This window comes from Anomaloglossus baeobatrachus, chromosome 1, assembly GCF_048569485.1.
Source record: "Anomaloglossus baeobatrachus isolate aAnoBae1 chromosome 1, aAnoBae1.hap1, whole genome shotgun sequence".
In the NCBI taxonomy this organism is placed as follows: domain Eukaryota; kingdom Metazoa; phylum Chordata; class Amphibia; order Anura; family Aromobatidae; genus Anomaloglossus; species Anomaloglossus baeobatrachus.
The window spans coordinates 287,926,281-287,950,467 of record NC_134353.1 but is presented as its reverse complement, the minus strand read 5'-3'; the positions used below and the strand labels follow the sequence as shown (position 1 = coordinate 287,950,467).

The following is a 24,187-nucleotide window of genomic DNA, read 5'->3' as shown; positions in this document are numbered from 1 at the left end:
CTTCACAGATCTCATTTTCCATGCAATATTGCTCATCTAGCTAAACTTCTGCAATTTTTTTCAAGAGAAATGTGAACATATACAGTTTACTATGTGCTTAGAAAAAAACACTACTACTTCTGACCAGCAGCAATCTACATGCCTGAATTAGGCTGCTTTCACACTACGTTTTTTTAACATGCCTCATGAACGTTTTTTGCTGCAAAAGCGGATCCTGTTTTTGCAAAGAGAAACGCATGCAAACGCATGTGTTATTTTACAGGATCCTGTCACTTGAAGTTTATGGGCGGGCATTGGAGTCATGTGATCGGGAGTGAGGGGAACTGAACATGACAGACTGGAAATTCAGACGCAGCTGGGGGCAAAAGAGAAAGGGGAGAGGAAAAGAGAGGAGAGAGGAGAAGAGGAGGAGAGAGGAAAAGAGGAGAAGAGGAGAGAGAGAAGAGGAGAGGAGGAGAGAGAGAAGAGGAGAGGAGGAGAGAGAGAAGAGGGGGGGGAGAGGAGGGGAGAGGAGAGAGACTGATCACGCCAGGCTGGTTTCTGGCTAAACAGGATCCTGTCTATCAGTATACCACCGCATATTCACATGCGGTTGCGTGCCGTTTAGTTAGGATCCAGCGCCTTGAGATATTTGGACGCAGCTCAAAAACGCTACAAGTAGAGTTTTTGAAAAAAGTTAAAAAACTGCAAGTCGCTAGATCCTGACTAAACTGCACGCAAACGTATGTGAACACATGTTGCCGCGAGTCCATTGCAATTGCATTTTAATGAAAACGCATTTGCACTGAATCCGTTTTTGCGTTAAAAAAACATTCAGGACGCATGGTAAAAAAACGTAGTGTAAAAGCAGCCTTAAGCATTCATTCATATGACCAGTTAAAGTTTTATTGAAGCACAACAGTGTTGTTATGGCTTAGTTCACACATTACGCCCACGGTGCATTTTCGCATTTTTTTGTCATGGTTTTGGAAAATGTGTCGGTGAAGTTAATGCACCTAAATAGAATAATTAAACTTCAGCAATCACATCTTGAGTGTTATCAAGTAAATGAATAGTTGAATTACTGACTTACCCGGCATCCTGGGCTTCATGAGCTCGAAGTATAGATAACAAGTTATTGTGCTGAAGAAATTCACAGACAGCTGGATAGCTGGGAACGGAAAATAACAGAGATCATTAGTAGCAGCATAACTATTTAACTAAACACCAACTTATTTAATCAACTACTTTGTTATAGTCTAGATAAAAAAAATAAGTATGGAAGTCTAGAGTTTAAAGTGAACCAGTAATGTCCCCAAATACCGTTAACCTACGGATATAGCGTTACAATGCGTTCTGACCACCATACTGAAGCGTGACAGCAGGGAGAAAATGAACATTATTCCTCTAAGTAGCTGCTGGCTTTCAGTCATAGGGAGCGTGCCAGGTCACCAATCAGAACACAGTGGGCAGCGGCTCTAAGCACGTCCCGGCACTTTGATTGACAGCTCACCCAGCAGTGAATTTGTCTAGAGGAAGCTGTCAATCACAGTATCGGAGAGTGCTTAGAGTCGCTACTAACAATGCAATGAGTGGTGACTGTCATCACTCCAGCTGCCCTTCCACTACTAAAAGTCAGCAACTCCAAGGACAATAGAGTTCATTTTCTCCCTGTAGCCGCATTTTCCATGAGGTGGATAGGCAGCATTGTGCAGCTATTAATCTGCAGATTAATCCTGTATCTGGATGTTTGTAGCATTTGGGAACATGACATGTTCCCTTTAATTCCTCCATAAACTATTTTGTCCGCCAATGACCAGATAATTTAAGTCATTGTGCTTATTTTGCAATCCCAATATATTTATTCCTCGAGTTACCTGAATAGTTTTTACATTAGCTTGTGATTTATAGTCCAAGTTTTATACTATTTTACTGTAATATGTTTTTTAAAGTGCTAATGTATTCAAAAAGTAAAAAAAAAACAAAAACATTTTTTAGTTCATTTTTCTTTAATTTTGTAAATCGAAGCATTTACACAAAAAATTGTATGTACTTAGGCTGAGCTTAAAGGGAACCTGTCACCGGATGTTTATAATACTCACCTAGTGGTCGGTGCAACACAGACTGGTCTGATGGGTGTCGCTGTTCTCCGGCTCTGCTCCTCCTCTTTCGGCCATGTTTGCCCTCCTTCTAAAGCTAGTGTGGATGACGCATTCTACGTTATACACACAAGCCGACATTGAGGTCCTGCCCAGGCGCACTTTGATCTGCCCTGAGTAGGGCAGCTCATAGTATTGTAGTGCGCCTGCGCAGGACCTCAAATGTTGGCTTGTGTGTATGACGTAGAACACGTCATCCATACTAGCTTCAGGAGGCAAAAGATGGCCAAAAGAGGAGGCGCGGATTCGGAGGACAGAGACACCCATCAGACCAGTGAGTATTCTAAATATCCAGTGACACGTTCTCTTTAAGATTACTTTCATATTATTAATCATTATAGCGCCATTTATTCCATGGTGCTTTATAGACTCATCTGTTTATTATCCTAGAAATCTTGTAAAGCACAACAATATCTCATGACACACATTCAATACATTCTTGAACAGAATACTTTTTTTTTTTTTTAAAGCTAGTAATTTCATGCCATTCCTTTTAGAAGATCTCAAGTCCAGGGAAAAGCCTATGACGACACATCTGCATATCAACACTCCAAAACCTTAGGCCTCTTTCACACATTCGTGAAAAACCATGCACATTTCTCATGGATGTGTCAGAGGTGCGTTTTGCCCTCCGTGAGCCGTGTTTATGGCCTACGTGTGTTCTCCATGATAACAAACGGCGAACGGGAACTTTCTGCTCACCTATCCCTGGCGTCGCTGTCCGTAGTGCTTATCTTCGGTCTCCGGTCCTGCCGCCTCCCAGCTGCTGCAGCTTCCTGCTGCAGTGAAGTGAATATTCAATGAGCATAATGAGTGGCGGTCGGAAGCAAGTGACAGCAGCGGCAGAGACAGGAGGGCTGGAGAAGGTGAGTAAAGTTTTTTTTTAATTTTCTCAAACACGTGTGTTTTCTCCGACGCGTGTCACATGGAAAACCTCCGTGTGGTCCGTTTGCGTTCCATGTGACACCCGTGATGCCGGAGAAAAAACGGACATGTTGACGTATGGATGACACGGGCACACGGTCCATGGCAGAACACGCATGTGAACGCAGACCCATTGATTTTAATGGGTCTACGTGTGCATGTGTCTCCGGTACATGTGGAAAAGGACCAAACACGTGCCGGAGACAAGGACGTGTGAAAGAGGCCTTAGAGATCTTTATCCTTGTGCAAAGCATGGATCAAGCAGCAGGTGACAGAAAAGACTGTGCTCTACTTTTCCCTTCTTATGGACCCAATTATTGAATACAACATAGAAAAACAATGTAACCGCTATTTTACCTTTAGTTTTTAGTACAAATTTTGAGCTTGAAAGAGAACCGCATCATATGATTCCTGCTGTCCGAACCACAAGTAGCATTAATCAGAAACAGGCTCCCTTATTACAAGTATCTATGCTTCTCAGATAACATACTTAATGCAGAGGGCCCAAAATGGGGTGACTGAAATGACTAGTTACAGGCCTCAGGAGACTTCTCCCCACCTACCTCTGCATGGTAGAGAGGTCTGTCCCTATATCATGTAGAGTCCGGCTCTGGCCCACCTTGGTGACAAGTCATCTCGGTCACCTTATAGTAATAAGGAAACGTGTCCAAGTTCATGAATCACATGAAAGCCTCCCTTTAAAAGGAATCTGCGTAATGTAGGGGCAGAGACCCAGATTCCAGTAATGTATCACATACTGGGCTGCTTGGTCCAATTTTGATAGAATCCCTGTTTTCTCTGCTGTTGATGTAGCAGGGGTCAGAGTGCTGAGCAAGTATTAGCCCACCCACACCCCTAATTGGCAGGTTCCTGTAAAATCTGTGCAAGCTGTCAATCAGCTGAGGGGGCGGGGTTACACATATTAGTTGGAAGGACAGTAATAATATCCTGCAGATAAAATGCTGATTGCATTGAAACTACAGCAAGCTGCTGAGCATGTGACACATTCCTGGAATCAGGCTCTCTGCTCCTACATTATGCTGCTCTCACAGTAAATAGCAAAAGCCTGCTGACAAATTCATTTTAATACCCTGAATTACATGAAATAAAATTTGTAAAAGGATAACATTTTGCAGCTAATCACATGCAGGGTTCACATTAAATTTTTAGTTTCTGCTTATAGTGCTTAAATTCTACCCGATACGCAGCAAACGAGTCCGCGGGGCTTCATTAATCTAATGTAGGTTAAAAGAGCCTCCATCAAGCGGATAAAAAAAAAAAAAAAAGCTACTGAGGACTAGGACGAATGAGCTATTCCACACAAAGTTAAAGGGATTGTCCGATCTGGAAAGAAAAGTCTGCAGTCACTCTGTGTGACTCCAGACTTGTGAGTCCTCCCAGCACATGCACTGTGCGCTGCAAAGATTCACCAGTGTCTGTGATATGCATATTCCTGGCTAGAACCCAACTAGTGAGTGCATCGTCACCCAATAGACTTGTGCATGGTCTATACCAGTGTATTGAGCGAGGTCACACCCACTTGTCAGCTCCTGGCCAGGAGTATGCATATCACAGACAACAACGTATCCTTGCAGAGCTCAGTGCGTGTACTGCAAGAACTCACAAGTCTGCAGTCACACACCGTGACTGCAAACCTCTTGTTCTAGACCAGACAACCGCTTTAAACTTAAGGCCGGTTTACACGCAATGACATCGCTAACGAGATATCGTTGGGGTCACGGAATTTGTGACGCACATCCGGCCTCGTTAGCGAAGTTATTGCGTGTGACACGTACGAGCGACCGTTAACGATCAAAAACACTCACCGGACTTCCTGTTCCTGCGCTGAGATGTGAGGAAGGAGAAGGAGCAGCTCCATACAGCCCCTGCAATATACAGCGACCTACAGAAGTAAACAGCACCCTAGACCAACATAGAGAGGCTGCACTGAATTACCAGCTGTCAGTGCATGGATCGTTATCTCCTCAGAAGTGGAGGAACACCATTCAAGCCCAGAGCAGAGCAGAGGGAGGAGGGGGTGAGTGGAGATAACATGGCGCCGACAGTGAGGAGGAAGGAGGGGGAGGAGGGAGAGGAACAACAAGGGCAGCTGCAGCAATGTGCAGGAGGCCAAGATAACAGAAGAATTCAGAGTATGCAGAGTGGTACAGAGACATTGGGCTTGGGGGAAAGATATGAGATTGATTACAAAAGGCTGGCAAAAGAAGTGGCAGATCATCTGACAGCAAAAATCAGAGAGGCAATAGCAGCCTCAGTGAAGAAGGCTTTGGTTGCGCTGCAGGAGGATGTGGAGCACCATGATATGAGACTGACAGAGGTAGAGCAAAGAGTTTCTGATGCTGAAGAGAATCTGACAAGATTGCAGGGCAGATTTAAGGCGCTAAACACTAATGCTCAGCTTATGAAGGATAAAATAGAAGATCTTGAAAACAGATCTAGGAGGAATAACTTAAGGCTGGTGGGTCTGCCTGAGACAGTGACAACAAAATATTTGGACTCAATCTGTGAAAAAGAATTACCCCAGGCTTTAGGCTTACCACATAGCTGCCGTGTAGAAAGAGCGCACAGAGTGGGACCCATAAGGGAGCAAAGAGATGGTCACAGTAACAATGATAATACCCCCAGGCAAGGTGAAATGTCCAGAGCAAGACAGGTTATTATAAAATACCTGGAATACAAAGATAAAGAAGAAATTCTACGGGCCTTCAGGAATAGGAAACAGGCACTATGCATTCAGGGACACAAAATTCTATTATTTGGTGACTCTTCGGCAGAAGTCACACGAAAAAGAAAAGCATTTAGCCAGATCTGCACTGCCCTCTATCACAAAAACATTAAATTTCAGCTTTTATACCCAGCAATACTAAGAGTAAGAGGAGCAGATGGGGTCACAAAGACTTTTCGGGATCCTTCAGAGGCGGAGCGAGAGATACTACAGGAGGGGAGAACACGGCGACAGGAGAGGAATGGAAAAGAAGAGACTTTCACTGATCCGAAACATGTAGATCCTGCAAACATAACATCTGCAGTTAGACCCGACAACGAGCCAGAGTGGAGTCAATCGAGGTCCAGACCAGCCAGTCCAAAGGAAAAGCGACAGATGGCGACTTCAGCTGGGAAAAAAGGAGGAAGAGGCAGCAGCTCATGAACAAGCAGACAAGACAAGGACTTAATTTGGGACTGCTGAATGGAGCCGTATGGTGACAAATGTGCCTTAACTCTCTAAAGTCTCGACTACCTCCTTCTCTATCTCTTTTTCTTTCGCTCCCTTTTTCTCTCTCTCTTTTTCATGCTTATCACTTTTTCCCTTTTATCATCTACTAATGCTTTTTTTTTTTCCTCTCTCTTTTTCTTCTCTTAATGACGGCTTTAGGAGCTTGATAAATTTATAAAGGCTGTTTAGGGGCAAGGAGTTAATAGCCAATAGAGGGGGAGAGGTGACTTAGTTGGGTGGCTTCATGGAGAGCTTGACGTGAAGCAGGGGTTTGAAAGGAGTCTCAATCATCTCAGAAAAAATGGAAGACGTTAATTGTATTTGTAAAGTTGGGGATGGGAGGGGTTATATACAGTTGGGGGAGGGGAGGGGAAGAGAGTTGGGGAATCCATGTGACACAGCCTGAAATAAGAATTATTCTTACCGATAATTCGCTTTCTAGGACCTTCCACGACAGCATAGGAGGTTGTCTCTCCACGCCCTAATTGGGACAGGAAGTTCAAGAGGTTTAAAAGGACCCTCCCACCTCCCACAGCCAGTGTCTTACAAAGAATCCATAGCATATGAGAAGTACTACACATTCAGGAGTAAATGAATATATAGGGGAGGGAATTACCTGCTGTCGTGGAAGGTCCTAGAAAGCGAATTATCGGTAAGAATAATTCTTATTTCTCTAGTCCCTTCCACGACAGCATAGGAGGAATACCAAAGAATTGATACCTAGGGGGGGACCACAGCCTGCAGGACCCTCCTGCCAAAGGCCAAATCCCTGTTGGAATCCAGATCCAACCGATAATGCTTCGTGAACGTATGGAGCGAAGACCACGTAGCTGCCTTGCAGATCTGCTCAGGGGAAGCCCCTGCCCGTTCGGCCCAGGAGGCAGAGGTAGCCCTGGTGGAGTGCGCCGTGAATCCAGTAGGTGGAGAGAGATGCTGAGCGAGGTAGGCATCTCTAATTGCCCGCACAATCCAGTTGGCGACGGTACTCTTAGCCACCTTCTTGCCCTTATTGCGGCCAAAGGGCTGGATGAACAGGTTAGAATCAAGGCGCCAAGAAGCAGTAACCTCCAGGTAGTGCAACACTATCCGACGGACATCCAAAGAGTGAAACACTTCCTCACCCGGAGTCCGAGGATTCTGACAGAAGGAAGGCAGGACGATGGACTGAGAACGGTGAAAATCCGAAACCACCTTGGGAAGGAAGGAAGGGTCCAGCTGAAACACAATGCTGTCATCTCTGATGGTCAGGTAAGGTTCCCTAACGGACAAAGCCTGAAGTTCGCCGACTCTGCGAGCAGATGTAATAGCCACAAGAAAAGCAGTCTTGTGAGAAAGGGAACGAATGTTACAAGAGCACAGAGGTTCAAACGGAGACTGAGATAGTCCTGTAAGGACCACATTGAGATCCCAGCGAGGCGTCAGGACCCTCTGACGTGGACAGAGTCTACTAGCGGACACAAAGAACCGACGGATCCAACGATGATCTGCCAGAGCCATGTCAAAGACTGCACTGAGTGCTGACACCTGAACTTTCAGGGTGCTAGGCCGAAGACCTAAGTCTAAACCACTCTGGAGAAAGTCCAGAATCTGCGCAATATTAGGCCGAAGAGGGTCAGGAGGCCGAGAACCACACCAGGAGGAAAATCTCTTCCAGATTTTGTTGTATATACTATTAGTCACAGGTTTACGGTTCTTCTGTAGCGTAGCCACAACTTTGTCAGAAAGCCCTTGGGCCTTCAGTGCCCGGGCCTCAGAAGCCAGGCAGCCAAGTTGAGTTTCTGGGGAGCCGGATGGAAAATCGGACCCTGTGACAGTAGGCTGGGGTCTGAACCTAAGAGGACTGGGCCGTCGATTCCTAGCGTCAGGACCAGGCTGTACCAACTCCTCCGGGGCCACAGAGGGGCTACCAGTATAGTTGGGACCCCCTCGTCTCTGATCTTCTTCAGGGCCCGTGCGAGAAGAGGAAGAGGGGGGAACGCGTAAGCGAGGCGAAAGGACCAACTGTGGCAGAAAGCGTCTACCCCTAACGCCTCGTCCCTTGGGTTCAGGGTTCCCTGTCGAGGCAAAAAGGTCCACCTCTGGTGCACCCCACCTTGCCACTAGAGAGCAGAACACCGCCTGATCCAGGCTCCATTCCCCCGGATGAACATCCCAACGACTCAGGAAATCCGCCTGAAGATTGAGGGAGCCCTTCAGATGGACCGCAGAAAGGGAGAGCAGAGATTGTTCTGCCCATTGAAAGATTCGGGAGGATACCGACTTCATGGCGCCTGAGCGTGTACTGCCCTGATGTCGAAGATGTGCCACTGTTGTGACATTGTCTGAATATACCAGGACGTGAGAGTCCCGGACGAGGTCCTGAGCCGCAAGGAGGGCTTCCCTGACTGCCCTGAGCTCCCGGTAGTTGGAGGATTGGGAGCTGACGTAAGGACTCCAGACCCCTTGAAATGGGGAATTTGCCACCATTGCCCCCCATCCTCGTAGGCTGGCATCTGTGGTCAGTGTAACCAGGGGTTTCTGAGTCCAGGCAACCCCCACCTGCAGGTTGGCGGGACTCAGCCACCAGAGAAGGGATGAGGAGACGGACCCCGAGAGGCGAAACTTTCGGTTTAGGGATGACGGGAGTCTGTCCCAATGTGCCAGGATATGATCCTGGAGACACCGAGAATGGGCCTGAGCCCACCTGACTGAAGGAATGCAGGATGTCATGGAACCCAGGGCTGACATAGCCGCTCGAAGCGTCGGGCGAGCCTGCCTGCGAAGCTTTGATATTTTGGCTAACAGAGCCATCCTGTGGCCCTCTGGGAGAAAGGATGCCTGTCTGTCGGAGTCCAGCAGCACTCCGAGAAACTGCCGAGTGGAGGAGGGGGATAACTGTGATTTTTTGAGATTGGGAATCCATCCCAGAGACCGAAGGATTCCCAAAGACCTTTCCACATGGCTCCGGAGGGTTGGAGCAGACGGAGCCATGAGAAGAAAGTCGTCCAGATACGGAACCAGACAGATACCCTGCAATCTTATGAAGGCGACCACCTCTGCCATGATCTTGGAAAAGATCCTTGGAGCTGAGGAGATCCCGAAGGGAAGTACATTGAATTGGAAATGAAGCACTTCCTCTCCGTGAAGCACCGCAAACCTGAGGTATTGTCTGTGTCCCGGATGGACGGGTACATGGAAGTAGGCATCTTTCAGATCGATAGAGGCCATCTGGTGGTGTAGACCTATCAGGGGAATAGCTGATTTTACCGACTCCATCTTGAACCGCCGGTACCTGACCTGACGGTTTAGACTTTTTAAATTGATAATTATATGGACGTCGCCGGATGGCTTCTTGACCAGGAAGAGACGGGAGTAGTGTCCTACCCCTTCTTCCCGACTCGGGACTGGGGAAACGACCCCCGAGTGCACTAGCTCTATAATCTTTGTGTAATACTACTGTATGTTCTGAGGATTTCGATTGCGTTAGGGCAATGACAACAGAGACGAGTTCTTGGTACAAGATGTTATATAATATGTCACCACGGTAGATACACAACGGGAATAAACACAGTAAAACAACACACAAAACGGAGCGAAGGGGATTCCCGGGGCCACGCACCGGACTCCCCCAGGGAGACCACCAGAGCGAACCCCTGTACAGGGACTGTCCGGCAATCAACCCTGGAAGGCCTAAATGTGCGGCAGCCGGTACACAAGGGGCAAGTGGTATAGTCCAGGAGTGTCCGTACGGGATGATTGTCCAGAGTGGTTACGAACCGGGCAGAGTGCTGATCAAAGACGGCAGACGGAGTCCGGGCACAGCTTGAAGAAAACCGGGTATGGTCCAGAGTCGGTCGGTAGAGTTTCAGGAGAATCCAAGGCAATCAGGAAGTAGAAACAGCAAAGCAGGAGCACACAGCAAGCAGTATACTCAGGCACTGGACTGGGCTGAGAGGCGGCCTTTTAAGCAGCTGGACAGGAAGTAGGGCAACAGAACCTTAAACTCCATGTTAACTGAGGGCAAGCTCATTCAAAAGAGAACTGGAAAACCTGGAAACCTGACATTACTCCCCCCCCCCCAGAGACGGCCTCAGGACGGATCAGGGCCCGGCTTGTCCGGGAACCGTCGATGAAACTGAGCGATCTTCCGGGGTGCCCGAATGTTACCCACCGGTTCCCAGGAATCGTCCTCGGGGGCGTACCCCTGCCAACGTACCAGATATTGAAGCCGACGACGATGGAGCCGGGAGTCAATAATGTCCTCAACCACGAACTGCTCCTCGCCGTCGACCATCACAGGCGGAGGAGGAGGCACAACACGACCACGAAACGTATTAGGGGAGACAGGTTTGAGGAGAGACACATGAAAGACCGGGTGTACCTTTAGATGGTGCGGCAACCGTAGCCGACAGGCCACAGGGCTCACGATCCCGGTGATCTTAAACGGACCGATGAATTTTTGTCCCAGCTTCTGCGAAGGAACACCCAATCTCAGGTTTTTGGTGGATAACCATACAGAGTCCCCTACCTTGTACATGGGTGCCGGTTTCCGGTGAGTGTCTGCCGACCTCTTGTAACGCTCCTGGGCCGTAGCCACAGTGTCCTTTAGAACCTCCAGATTCTGTCGAAGCTCTGTCAATCTGTCCTCCACCGCCGGCACCGAAACCGCAACCGGTGACCTAGGCAAAACATTCGGATGATAACCCAAGTTAGCAAAAAAGGGCGTTACCTTAGTGGAGCTGCTCTGAGTGTTGTTATAGGAGAACTCCGCCAACGGAAGCATCTTCAACCAATCGTCTTGGAGATGGCTGACATAACATCGAAGGTATTGTTCCAGGGTTTGATTCGTCCGTTCGGTTTGCCCATTTGTCTGAGGATGGTATGCAGAAGACAAACAGACATCAATCTGGAGTGCCGTACAAAAGCCCTTCCAGAACCTAGACGTGAACTGCACGCCCCGGTCAGAGATGATCTCGTCTGGTACCCCATGCAATCGGAATACGTTCTGGATAACCAAATCCACTGTCTCTGCGGCTGAGGGAAGACCGGTACACGGAATGAAGTGAGCAGCTTTAGTCAATCGATCCACCACCACTAAGATGGTATTGTGCCCGCCTGAGACTGGCAACTCCACAATAAAATCCATGGAGATAGACCCCCAAGGGCGAGATGGCACGGGTAACGGTTGGAGGAGTCCCGTAGGAGCCACACGAGGGACCTTGCACCGGGCACAAACCATGCATGAGTGGACATAGTCCTTTACATCCTTTAGACAGGTAGGCCACCAGAAAAAACGGCTCAGAAATTCCTGCGTCTTCTGTACCCCCCTATGACCAGCCAACACGGAGTCATGGACCAACTTGAGAACCCGAAGTCTTACGGCCTCCGGGACATAAATGCGTCGCTCTCTCAACCACACACCATTCCGAAGAACAAGAGTTACATCATTCGGGGGGGCAGCAAGAAATACGTCACCATCATAGGCCAGCTTGATGTCCTTCCACAAGTCCTGGTCCTGGATTACTCCAACGAAATTGGCATCCGATAACACGGTCTGAGACGGGGTTCCAGGCACGGAGTCCACGGCGTGGATTCGGGACAAGGCATCGGCTTTCCCATTACGTGAACCTGGACGGTATGTAACGACAAAATTGAATTGGTTAAGAAATAGGCTCCAACGGGCTTGCCGTGGAGACAGGCACCTGGCAGACTTAAGAAATTCCAGATTACGATGATCTGTGAGTACTATCACTTGCTGCGCGGCTCCCTGTAAGTGGTGTCTCCATTCCTTGAAAGCGGAAATAATCGCTAACAATTCCTTGTCCGCAATGTCATAGTTCCTTTCTGCAGGGGACAACCGGCGGGAAAAGAAAGCACACGGATGTAAGAGACTCTTGTCCCCAGTCCTTTGAGAAAGGATGGCCCCTAATGCGTAGTCGGAAGCGTCGACTTCCACGATAAAGGGAAGTGCGGGATTCGGATGTACCAATATAGGCGCTGAGGTAAAACAAACCTTGAGACGATGGAAGGCTTCCTGGGCCTGGGCGGACCACACAAACTTCTGTCCTTTCTTGGTTAACAGAGTGATGGGACGAACGATCTCTGAAAAATTACGGATAAAACGTCGGTAAAAGTTGGCAAAACCGACAAAGCGTTGTACCTCTTTGACGTTACCCGGTTCCGGCCAGTCCAGAATTGCTTGTATCTTGCCAGACTCCATGTTCAGTCCCTGAGGAGAGATGACATACCCTAAGAATTGTATCTGTGAGCAATGGAATTCGCATTTCTCCAGTTTAATGTACAGGTGATTTTCCCTCAGCCGGGTAAGTACGGTCTTGACGTGCTCCTGGTGTTCCTGTAAGGAATCAGAAAAGATTAGGATATCGTCCAGATAAATCACCATGAATTGGTCCATGATATCCCTAAAAATATCGTTAACTAGATGTTGGAAAGCCGCGGGAGCGTTACAAAGTCCAAAAGGCATCACTAGGTACTCAAAATGTCCATACCGACATCGGAACGCGGTCTTCCACTCGTCTCCGGGACGTATGCGAAGTAGATTATATGCCCCACGGAGATCCAATTTGGTGAATATTTTTGCCTGTTGGACCCTCTCCAATAGCTCAGGAATCAACGGTAACGGATACCGGTTCCGGATGGTTATTTTATTCAGTTCCCGGTAGTCAATACAGGGTCTCAGAGTCCCCTCTTTCTTTTTCACGAAAAAGATGGGTGCCCCTGCTGGTGAGGTAGACGGGCGAATAAATCCCTTGGCTAGGCTCTCATCAATGTATTCTTTTAGTGCTTCTAGCTCAGGTGCCGCCAACGGGTAGACATGGCCAAACGGAATCTCCGCCCCTGGAAGTAAGTCTATGGGGCAATCATACGGTCTATGCGGGGGAAGCCGATCGGCTTTTCTTTTGTCGCATATGTCAGCAAAGTCATCATAAACCGGGGGTAGAACAGGTACCTGTACAGTGCCCTCCGCATTCGGTGTTACTGGAACCGGAACAGTTGGACTAATGGTCGGACCACTCTGCGGTGGGAAGGTTATTTCCTTAGTTTCCCAATCGATGACCGGATTCGTAGACCGTAGCCACGGAATACCTAAAATAATCGGAAAATGAGGAGAAGAAATTATCATGAAAACAAGGGTCTCCTGCTGACCTGGCTTCATCACGCATTCTAGCGGTACTGTTTCCTGATCCACTGGTCCAGAGCTTAACGGAGATCCGTCTACCGTCTCCATGGTAACCGGTGAGGATCTTTGCTGAGTCCGGATACCGTGTTTCCTGGCAAAAGAGGAGTCCATGAAATTTCCCCCTGCCCCAGAATCTATCATTGCAGAGGTAGGTATTAGATGCCCCTCCCACCGGATCTGAATGGGGAGCGAGCAATGGGTATATTTCCCTTCTGAGTCCTTCGGTGAGGTTGACATTACAGTCAAGGGAAATACCGCATCCAAGTGCCCACTTGCCTCAGAGATATCGGACTCTGCGTCCGTGTTGTCACACTCTGCCATGGCTGCCAATACCTTATTTGGGCGATTCGGACGTTTCGGGCAGTCGATCAAGAAATGATCCGATTGACCGCAATAGAAACACAAACGCTCACGGAGCCGGTGTTCGCGACGTTCATTGGTCTCTCGCTTTTGCAGAGAGTCCACTTGCATAGGAACGTCCTCGGCCTCCCGTGGTGTCCTGAGAGCGGGTTCTCTAGAAGGAAACGCAAAGTTGTTTACACGGTTTACAGCTGCCCATTTTTCCTGTCTACGCTCCGTCAAGCGGGTATCAATACGCACACAGTGCTGGAGAAACAGTTCAAAATCCCCTGGAGATTCGGAACGAGCTAACTCGTCCTTGATGGTACTGGACAAACCTTTTCTGAATACAGACAATAATGCATTGTTTCCCCAGTCGGTGTCTACCACTAACCTCTTGAACTCAGTGGCGTATTCAACGACAGAACGCTTTCCCTGACGTAAGGAAAGGAGAGCCGATTCAGCGGTAGCACGGCGATTCGGATCATCAAACATTTGCGCCATTGCGTTCAGAAAGTCATCCAGGTGATTTAAACGGATGTCCCGATTCTCTATCATAGGATTAGCCCAAGCCAGTGCTCGTGAGGTTAATAACATGATTATACATAACACTTTGGACCGGTCAGAACGGTAATAATCAGCATGTACATCAAAAAACAGTATACATTGGTTCACAAATCCACGAAACTGACTACGATCACCATTGAAACGGAATGGGGGTAACCTAGGCATACCGGCAGCTGATACGGACGTAGTGGGGACGGCTTCCTGAGCCTCCACTCTGACTTGCAAATCCTGAATAGCCGGACCCAGTACCTGGTGATCATGGCCCAGCTGTGCCTCCACATCTCTGAGTTTAGTTTGCACCGCCTCCATCTCCTGCTGCAAGGAGTTGATCATGGAAAAGAGCTGATCTACTCGTGTCTCAGTCATTGCCCCAGCGAAATCCTCTTATGGCCTGAGTATAATGTAATACTACTGTATGTTCTGAGGATTTCGATTGCGTTAGGGCAATGACAACAGAGACGAGTTCTTGGTACAAGATGTTATATAATATGTCACCACGGTAGATACACAACGGGAATAAACACAGTAAAACAACACACAAAACGGAGCGAAGGGGATTCCCGGGGCCACGCACCGGACTCCCCCAGGGAGACCACCAGAGCGAACCCCTGTACAGGGACTGTCCGGCAATCAACCCTGGAAGGCCTAAATGTGCGGCAGCCGGTACACAAGGGGCAAGTGGTATAGTCCAGGAGTGTCCGTACGGGATGATTGTCCAGAGTGGTTACGAACCGGGCAGAGTGCTGATCAAAGACGGCAGACGGAGTCCGGGCACAGCTTGAAGAAAACCGGGTATGGTCCAGAGTCGGTCGGTAGAGTTTCAGGAGAATCCAAGGCAATCAGGAAGTAGAAACAGCAAAGCAGGAGCACACAGCAAGCAGTATACTCAGGCACTGGACTGGGCTGAGAGGCGGCCTTTTAAGCAGCTGGACAGGAAGTAGGGCAACAGAACCTTAAACTCCATGTTAACTGAGGGCAAGCTCATTCAAAAGAGAACTGGAAAACCTGGAAACCTGACACTTTGTGTACAACAGAGCCTGTGAACCCGGAGACGCCAGCGCAGTGACTCGGAGACCCGGAAGAGGGGGGGAAAGGAATTCTATGAGAAGACCGTCCGAGATGATCTTCAGAACCCATTGGCAAGAGGTTATGGACTGCCACTGGGTAAGAAACGCTGAGAGTCTTCCCCCCACCCGGGCCGAGTCACTGTTTGTCCTGCTGAGGACGTTGCTGATGTGGAGGGATGAGGATGTTTCTCCCTCTACCTTTGGGATAGCTCCACCTGCCTGCCTTCCCTTTCCCTCTGGGCTGGGAGGCCTGAGGCATCGAGGGACGAAAGGACCGCTTCCTGGTAGGTCTAGGATCGGGCAAGGCCTTACGATCAGTCGCCTTGTCCAGGATATCATCCAGGGCAGGCCCAAACACTAAATCCCCTTTAAACGGAAGGGAACAAAGCCTCATTTTGGAGGTGGAGTCTCCCCTCCAGGCCTTAAGCCAGAGGGCACGTCGGGCAGAGTTAGAAAGCACCGAGGTCCTGGCTGCCAGGCGGACAGATTCCACCGAGGTATCTGCCAGAAAACAGGTAGCCTTCCTAAGCAAGGGAAGGGATTCCAGTAATTCCTCCCTAGGGGTCCCTTGGGAAATATGAGCCTCCAACTGGTCTAACCACCTAATTAGGGACCTGGATACGCAGGTGGAGGCAATGTTGGCTTGAATAGAGGAAGACGATGCCTCCCAGGACCGCTTCATCAGGCCCTCTACCTTCCTATCCATCTGATCCTTCAGTTGGGAAGTATCCTCAAAGGGAAGAGCCGTTTGCTTAGCTACCCTAGCCACCTGAACGTCCACTCTTGGGACCTCCCAATGTAGTCCCGAAGGTTCCAGAGGAAACCGGAGTCTAAGGTCACTCCGTACCCGCCTCTCAGGACATTCCCATTCCTGAGAGACAATATCCAAAACATTGGCATGAACTGGGAATCCCAACTGTTTGACTGACTTCAGGCCAGCAAACATTTTGTCCTGGATTGAAGGAAGAGACTGCACTTCCTCTAAACCCATAGTGCTCCGAACTGCCTCAATAAGATCCCCCAACTCTTCTGAGTGAAATAGAAAGGACTGTTCAGACCCCCCAGATGGAAATCCTTCATCAGGACCCTCCGAGGTGGAATCAGCGTCCTCCTGATCAGAAGGGGTCGACTGGAGTCTCCTCTTTTTTGGAGGAGAGGGTCCAGGAGCAGGGCCAGGAGCAGGGCCAGGAGCAGGGCCAGGAGCAGGGCCAGGACCAGGAACAGGGAGGGAAGCTAGTGAGGCCCTAATCTCCTGTTTCATCATGGACCGCAACTCATCTATCAGAGATGGTTGTTCGGCCCTAATAATCTGGTCCGTACATTGCTGGCAAAGCTTTTTGTCCCATACTGCAGGGAGCTTCTTTATACAGATAGGACATTTCTTAATTTTTTCCATTCTGTCAGGTCTATCAGGCTTATCGGACTTGTCAGCTTTTTCTGACTTCTCTGGCTTCTCTGACTTTTCATTTCTGTCAGTTTTCTTGGTGGCCTTGTCCTCCTAGAAAACACAGACCATATAGCCATAAATCACCTGATAAGACCTATGTCCGAGGGACCATTCCCCTCCATACTCACAGTAGCAGGGGGCACACTGGGTTCTGCAGAGGCTGCTGCAGCGGAAGACATGACAGGGAGCACGGTTGCTTACCATGATCTGATGTCTTCGTGGCAGCCCTTTGCAAAAGGGCCTGCCCCCCCAGTGACGGTGCATGTTCCCCGCCTCCCGCATCCGGTCCTGGGCAGGCCGTGTCACCGTCGGCGTGCCTCCACGCTGCCTCCGCAAAACCGGAAGCGCTCGACCGGAAGTCCGCAAGACCGGAAGTCCCGCCTCCGGGAGCACTTCCGGATCGCTCCGGCAGCGTGCATGCGGGAAGCGGCCGGCGGCTCAGGGAGGACGCCGGCCGGGGAGCTCAACAGCCTGCATCACCCCTCAGGAGGATCCGGAAGGCTGGAGCAGCGGTCCCCCACAGCGTGAGGGAACAGCAAGGGAGGAGCGGTGAGGCCCGACCGATGCTGTCCGGCTTCAGGTACAGGGGATAGATGATCCAAAAAAAAAAAAAAAAATTATACTGTAGTTCGCCGGCCACCACAGCATAGGAGAAAAACAAAAACCTCTCCATGCCCCATGGGGACAGGAAAGACACTGGCTGTGGGAGGTGGGAGGGTCCTTTTAAACCTCTTGAACTTCCTGTCCCAATTAGGGCGTGGAGAGACAACCTCCTATGCTGTCGTGGAAGGGACTAGAGAAAAAGGAACTGTTGATTTTGGGGATTATGGTTAAGCTCATTACGTGGAATGTTAAGGGACTCAGATCGCCGCACAAACGAAATATGATATTACGTCATCTCAAAAAGCTTAAGGTTGATATTGCTTTATTACAGGAGACGCACTTGCAAAAGGATGAGTTCTTCCGTATGAACAAGATGTGGGTGGGAAGGGTATATGGGTCGGCCTCAAAAGGTAGGAAAGCAGGGGTTCTTATTTTGATCAATAAAAACTTTGCACACGAGGTGGAAACACAAGATTCAGATGAAGAAGGAAGATACATGCATATAAAGATTTCAGGTACTCAAGGCACTTTTAGTATCTACAATATATATGCACCCAATACGGAACAAAGGTTTTTTTTTTTTTTAAATATAGCTAATAAGAATTTGGTGGATGGGGATATATGTAAATTGGTGGGGGGAGACTTCAATACAGTATTTTCTCAGGAAGAAGACAGGAGGAGTCAGGAGAAGCAGGGGAGGAACATGGAGGGGTCGCTGAGAGCATTGTTAAATACAACTACACTACAGGATTGCTGGAGATTATATCACCCACAAGAGAGAGAATTTCCACACCATTCCCACCCACACGACTCTTGGTCAAGGATTGACCTTTCGCTGACAAGTGAGAATTTATTGCAGAGGGTAGAAGAGATAGTTATAGAGACTATGGTAATATCGGACCATTACGCAGTGGTAGTCAGTATAGCTGACAAAGTTCAGAGAGGACAGGATTATATATGGCGCTTCCCCTCATTCTTGACTTTGGACGAGAACTTCCATAGAATACTGAGAGAATGGTGGGTGGATTATACATTGACTAATCAGGAGCACAGTGGGGAAACACTATTGTATTGGGAGACGGCTAAGGCAGTTTTGAGAGGAAAAATTATAGGATATACGACAAAGGCGAAACGACAGGTACAAGTAAAGTTTCAGGAGGCTAGCCGAGCAGTCAGGGAAGCATATACTGACTTCTTAGAAAAACCATCAAGGGTGACAAAAGCAAAGTGGGTGGAGGCGAAGGGCAATTTTGAGAACTGGTTAGAAAGGAAAGAAGGTATGTACAGGACACAACAAGAGGCAGAGTTGAATCGTTTCGGGAACAAGGTAGGAAAGTTATTGGCAAATCTGGCAAGGGGACGACGACCGATGACACATATTATGACACTGAGAAATGCTGTGGGGAGTAAAACGACAGATCCCAAAGAGATAAACGACATTCTTGGTGACTTCTATGCAGGTTTATATAAAGAGGAGGGGTTAGATGATAGGAGAGAAGGAAATAAGTGGTTAAAAGGAACAAAAATGCCTACGCTCACAGAGGAAAATTTACAGGCTCTGAATAAAGAGGTGACGGAGGAGGAGGTGCTACAGGTTATAGGAGAGTTAAAAACGACAAAGGCCCCAGGACCAGATGGCTTTAGCGGCAGTTTTTTCAAAATTATGAAGGATCAAATCTCACCTATACTGACAGAGTTATTCAATAAGATAATGGACGGGGAAAGAATATCGGGTACACTTAATACAGCCTATATAAAGCTCATTCCTAAAGGAGGAAAGAATTTAGAAGTCCCATCTAGTTATAGGCCCATCTCGCTGATTAATCAAGACCTAAAAATTTTAGCAAAGTTGATGGCAAATAGGTTAGCGGCAGTATTGCCAGAGATTATAGATCTCCCCCAGGCTGGCTTTGTGAAAGGACGTTCAGTGGTGACAAACATTAGGAAAGTAATGCTAGCAATTGATGTAGTAAAGCAGAGGAGAGAAGGGGGGGAGGGGCATCCAGCCTTGATCACCTTGGACGCGGAGAAAGCCTTTGACAATGTGAGGTGCTGATGGCTGGAACAGGTGTTAGATCACCTGGGCTTACACGGAGCTTTTAGGAATTTTGTGAGGGTCCTTTATGCAAATCCTCAGGCAAGAGTGAGTACCCCGGGATTTCTGTCAAAAACATTTCCATTGATGAAGGGAACCAGGCAAGGATGCCCGATGTCACCACTATTGTTTAACTTGGCTATTGAACCACTGGCTAGACGTTTGAATGAGGGGGGGGTGGTTTGAAGGGATCAAGGTAGGGAGGAAGTCATTGCACTCAGCCTTGTTTGCTGACGATATAATCCTGTTCATGAGCAAACCTAAAACGCAATTGAGTCATAGAACAAATTGAGGAGTTTGGGAGGTTAGCAGGGTTTAGACTTAACAAAAACAAATGTGAAATTCTCTTCTTGGACGGAAAGAGAGCGGAGGGGGAGAGGGGTGCATTATGTGACATTCCAATAGCTATAAATACAATTAAATACTTGGGAGTACAGGTTGGGAGGGATACTAAGACCATATATTCATTAAATTATTCCCCTTTGATCGAGAAAATTCAACGTGAACTGCAAGGTTGGGCAAATTTGCCGTTGACTCTTCTGGGAAGAAATCATCTAATAAAAATGATGAGCTTTTCCAAGCTTCTCTATCCAATGCAGACAATCCCATTGCTTCTTAAACACTCGGATGTGAACAGATTGACAAAAGCGTTCTCACGTTTTTTTGTGGAAGGGATATAGGCCGAGGATTAGTGCCAAAAAGCTAATGTTATCAACGGAAAATGGAGGGATCAGACTACCTAACATCAAGGGGTACAATTTGGCCTGTATCTTAAGACATGTAGTCGATTGGATTAGACGAACAAGTAGGTATTCTGACTGGGATATAGAGGCTGAATTTTGTAAACCTTGGGACCTGAGTTCAATCCTACATACCTTCATTCCAAATTTGCCGCCCAACATTAAACACTCACTGATTTGTAGAGACACAGTGATGACTTGGAAGGCGGTTAGGAAAAAGTTCGGGTTAGCCTGGAACATCTCCAAATTCTTTAATATATGGGCTTGTCCTGACTTTCCACAAGGAAGGGAAAATTATCTCTTTAAAGAATGGAGGGAAAAAGGGATTGGAACTCTAAAAAACTTGATACATGATACAGAACGGAGATGGATGACGTGCGAGGAGTTGAGAGCAAAGTATGACTTGCGCCCATTCCAGACTCTCCAGTTTGAACAGGTGAAACAAGGGATAATGAAGAAACTATACAACATAAATAACGAATATGAGGCGAATCAGATGGATGCGATCATATATAGGGACATCCATGCCACAAATATATCAAGTCTTTATGGAAATATGAGAGAAGTGTTAGCCCCTAACATATCAGGAAGAATGTTGGAAGGGTGAGCAAAGCAGTTGGGAGATCAAGAGGTGGAGGAGAAGATTTTGAATGGTTGGATGGTGATGAGAAAGAAGATTGTGAATGAGAACTTAAGAGATACCCAATTCAGGATCATACATAGAGCTATCTATGGATTTAATATACTGAATGCAAGACATCCAGATAAGATGATGAGTTGTCCAAATTGTGGTACGAAAAAAACAGATCTATTTCATGGGATATGACAGTGCGAAAGGATTGAAAGATTTTGGAAACAAGTCCAAGGGGTAGTGAGGAAAATCTGGAATAGAAATGTAGAGTTGGATCCAATGGTCTGGTTATTTCACTATCAGCATTGGGAGGAGGGAGAGAAAGGGGGAGACAAGTTACCGAATCTTTTCCATGATATAGCAATGATAAGGAAAAGGGCTATTCTTCAGAAGTGGCTGGTGAAGGAAATACCAACAAAAGAAGAACTTATTAATCAATTGAAAAAAACGCTCATGTTGGAGAAGGTGATGGTGGAGAGGTGTAAAGAAAGGATGACAGCAAAATTTTTCAGTAAATGGAGAAAGTTCATAAGCGTTATATGTTCTAGAGAAGAAATAATACAAATAATGTCCACATTTGTGTCTACGGAATGGTACATGAAGGAAGACCTGTCAGGGTCCCTGTGCGAGCTGAAAGTATAGTTGGCCAAATTGGGAAACGCAAGCATTTTTCTGGAAGATTTTCCCCATTGACTTCCATTATACTCAGGTGCTGGAGGCATATCTTTCGTAAAAAGATCTGATGCTTGGTTGCAGAAATATCTTTAATCAAAGTTGCAGAAATGCACAGCACTTTATTTGACGTGTGCAATGGGGGCGGGTCTTTGTGGGTCGAGTCCTTGGTGTATATTCCTCCTCCTGCGTCCCCTATGACGTGCTGCCTTTTCTTTATTTGAATATCGTGCCGCACATGTGCAGACTCCGGCGCCATTGAAGACAGAATTACTGTGTCAATGCACACGTGCTGCCGCCAACAGCAATGGCGGTGCAATATTCAAATAAAGAAAAGGGGGCACATCTTAGAGGACATTGGAAGAGTCTATAGTAAGGAGTCGACCCACAAAGGCCTGCCTCCATTGCACCTGTCAATCAAAATGCAGTGCATTTCTGAAACTTTTATTAATAATATTTCTGCAACCAAGCACCCGATCTTTCTACAACAGGTATGCCTGGATTCAGCATCTTAGTGTCAGTATGGCACTGCCTTTAGTTTATATTGCAAAATCCTGGTGGTTGGGTCTCTTTAACCCAGTTCACCTTTCAACAAACTTACGTCATGTAATTTTGTATTACTCTTACCTGGTGTGAACATGCACCAATATGTTACATTTATAATGTGTATTATTACTCTGTTATTGTTCCAATAAGCGGTACATTGCCCTTTCTTTAGCACACAGTTTTGTTTTCATTTCCAGCAAAATTAATTTTGTGAGTAGCTCTTATGTTAATTCGAATGTGATTACATAATCTCCCCATGCAGCACATCTTTTAATCTTTCCTGTACATCTCCCCTTTTTTCATATATGTTTTTATTTGTATTTTCAATCTCTTGAATTAATATACCTTTATTTATTGCGATGGTATTGCCTTCATTCTTTTTGGGTGGCACTTGATATATGTAGGATTATATTTAAATAAACACTCAATTTATATTTTGGGTCACAATTGGTTCAATGGTTTTTTTATTCAATGAGATATAATTATAAGGCTATGTTCACACTAGAAAAATGATTTTTCTTAAGAAATTTCTTAAGAAATTTCTTAAGAGTGCACCTGTGTTAAAAAACGCACCAAAAACGCACCTGCGTTTTTGCCGCGTTTTCGGTGCGTTTTTGGTGCGTTTTTGGTGCGTTTTTACCGCTGGTTGCTCCTTGCGTTATTGTGCCAATTATATATGGCAAAAAACGCAGTTAGCTGCAGAAAAGAAGTGACATGCTCATTCTTTTTCTTAAGAAAATCTACTGAAAGAATTTTCTTAAGAAAAAAACGCAGTGTGCGCACAGCTAATTTTTTTTGCCATAGGTTTTGCTGGGGAATGTCTGCAGAAAGGTTACAAGAATTTCTCAAGAAATTTCTGCAGCAAAAACGGACCAAAAACGGACCAAAAACGCAGGTGAAAAACGCAGTGTGTGAACATAGCCTAATATTGATGATTTACAGTGTTTAGTCAATTATTTCGAGCTATGCTGCATGTTTCAATCGACATCTGCAGTTAGTGAATAAAATACCGCATTTTTTGCTAGAGGGCAGTGTAGACTTACACTACCATTATATGAGCTGACTGAGACTACCTTCATTTTATAGTAACAGGAGACAGTTGCACACTGCAGTGCTAAGATATCTGGAACAATGAATATGGGAATATAGACATGCATTACTGCTATCAAAACATGTAAAAATAGAAAACAGAGATACTTAGTCCACAAAAATGGCCAGTTTTATGGGAGCCCAACAGCCAGCGGCAAGGCAAATTCTTTTTGTTCCCTGCCTCCTATAATACCTCTCTTTGGGTTAAAAAAAACAAACAAACTAACAATTATGGGTGAACAGGAACTTGCAAATAGAGAATTAAAAGCGCCTGAGGCTGAAGAGCAGGAGTGCTCAATCAGAAGGCATAAATCTGTAATCTAAGAAAAAGACTGATGGCACATCTTACCTTTCTAATGTGAACAGGTGCAGGCTAAACATGAAACATAGTAACAAAAAGGAGACAGTTGCACTCTGTAGTACGTAATGTTACATAGGTTGAAGAGAGACCTAGGTCCATCTAGTTCAACCTTCCTCTACCAATTATATATTTTGTCACTAAGTCACTTATAACCAACAATGTTGTGTGCACTGAGGAAATCATCCAGCCCTTTTTTAAAAGTGGTTATAGTATCTGCCATTACTACCTTTTGTGGTAGGGCATGCCACAGTCTGACTGCTCTAAGGCTATGTGCCCACGGGACAATGTACCCGCGGATTTTGCTGCAGAAAACACGCAGATTTATCTGGATTTTCTAGATAAATCCGCAGGTTCTAGCAAGTACAGACACTCCCCATGTTACACTATGGGATTTGGGGAGTGCTGTATCAATGGTGCAGTATGAGCGGCTGCGGATTTCCCGCAGACGCACGTAACTGCATGTCAATTATTCAAGCGGAATTCCTGCTCCTCCACTCTGGAGATACAGGGCGGGAATTCCGCAGGAATGCTGCACGAAATCAGCACGGTTTCC

At 46.9% G+C, this 24,187-nt stretch overlaps 1 protein-coding gene across 2 annotated transcripts in view; it reads right to left on the bottom strand.

The window, feature by feature from the left end:
• Positions 1-24,187, bottom strand: part of PPP3CA (protein phosphatase 3 catalytic subunit alpha) — a 348,928-nt gene that overhangs the window by 51,119 nt on the left and 273,622 nt on the right. For both annotated transcript variants that reach the window (XM_075350740.1, XM_075350748.1), the window contains exon 7: positions 1,073-1,150. In XM_075350740.1, coding sequence (XP_075206855.1) covers positions 1,073-1,150 — 78 coding nt within the window. The remainder of the gene's footprint in view (positions 1-1,072; positions 1,151-24,187) is intronic.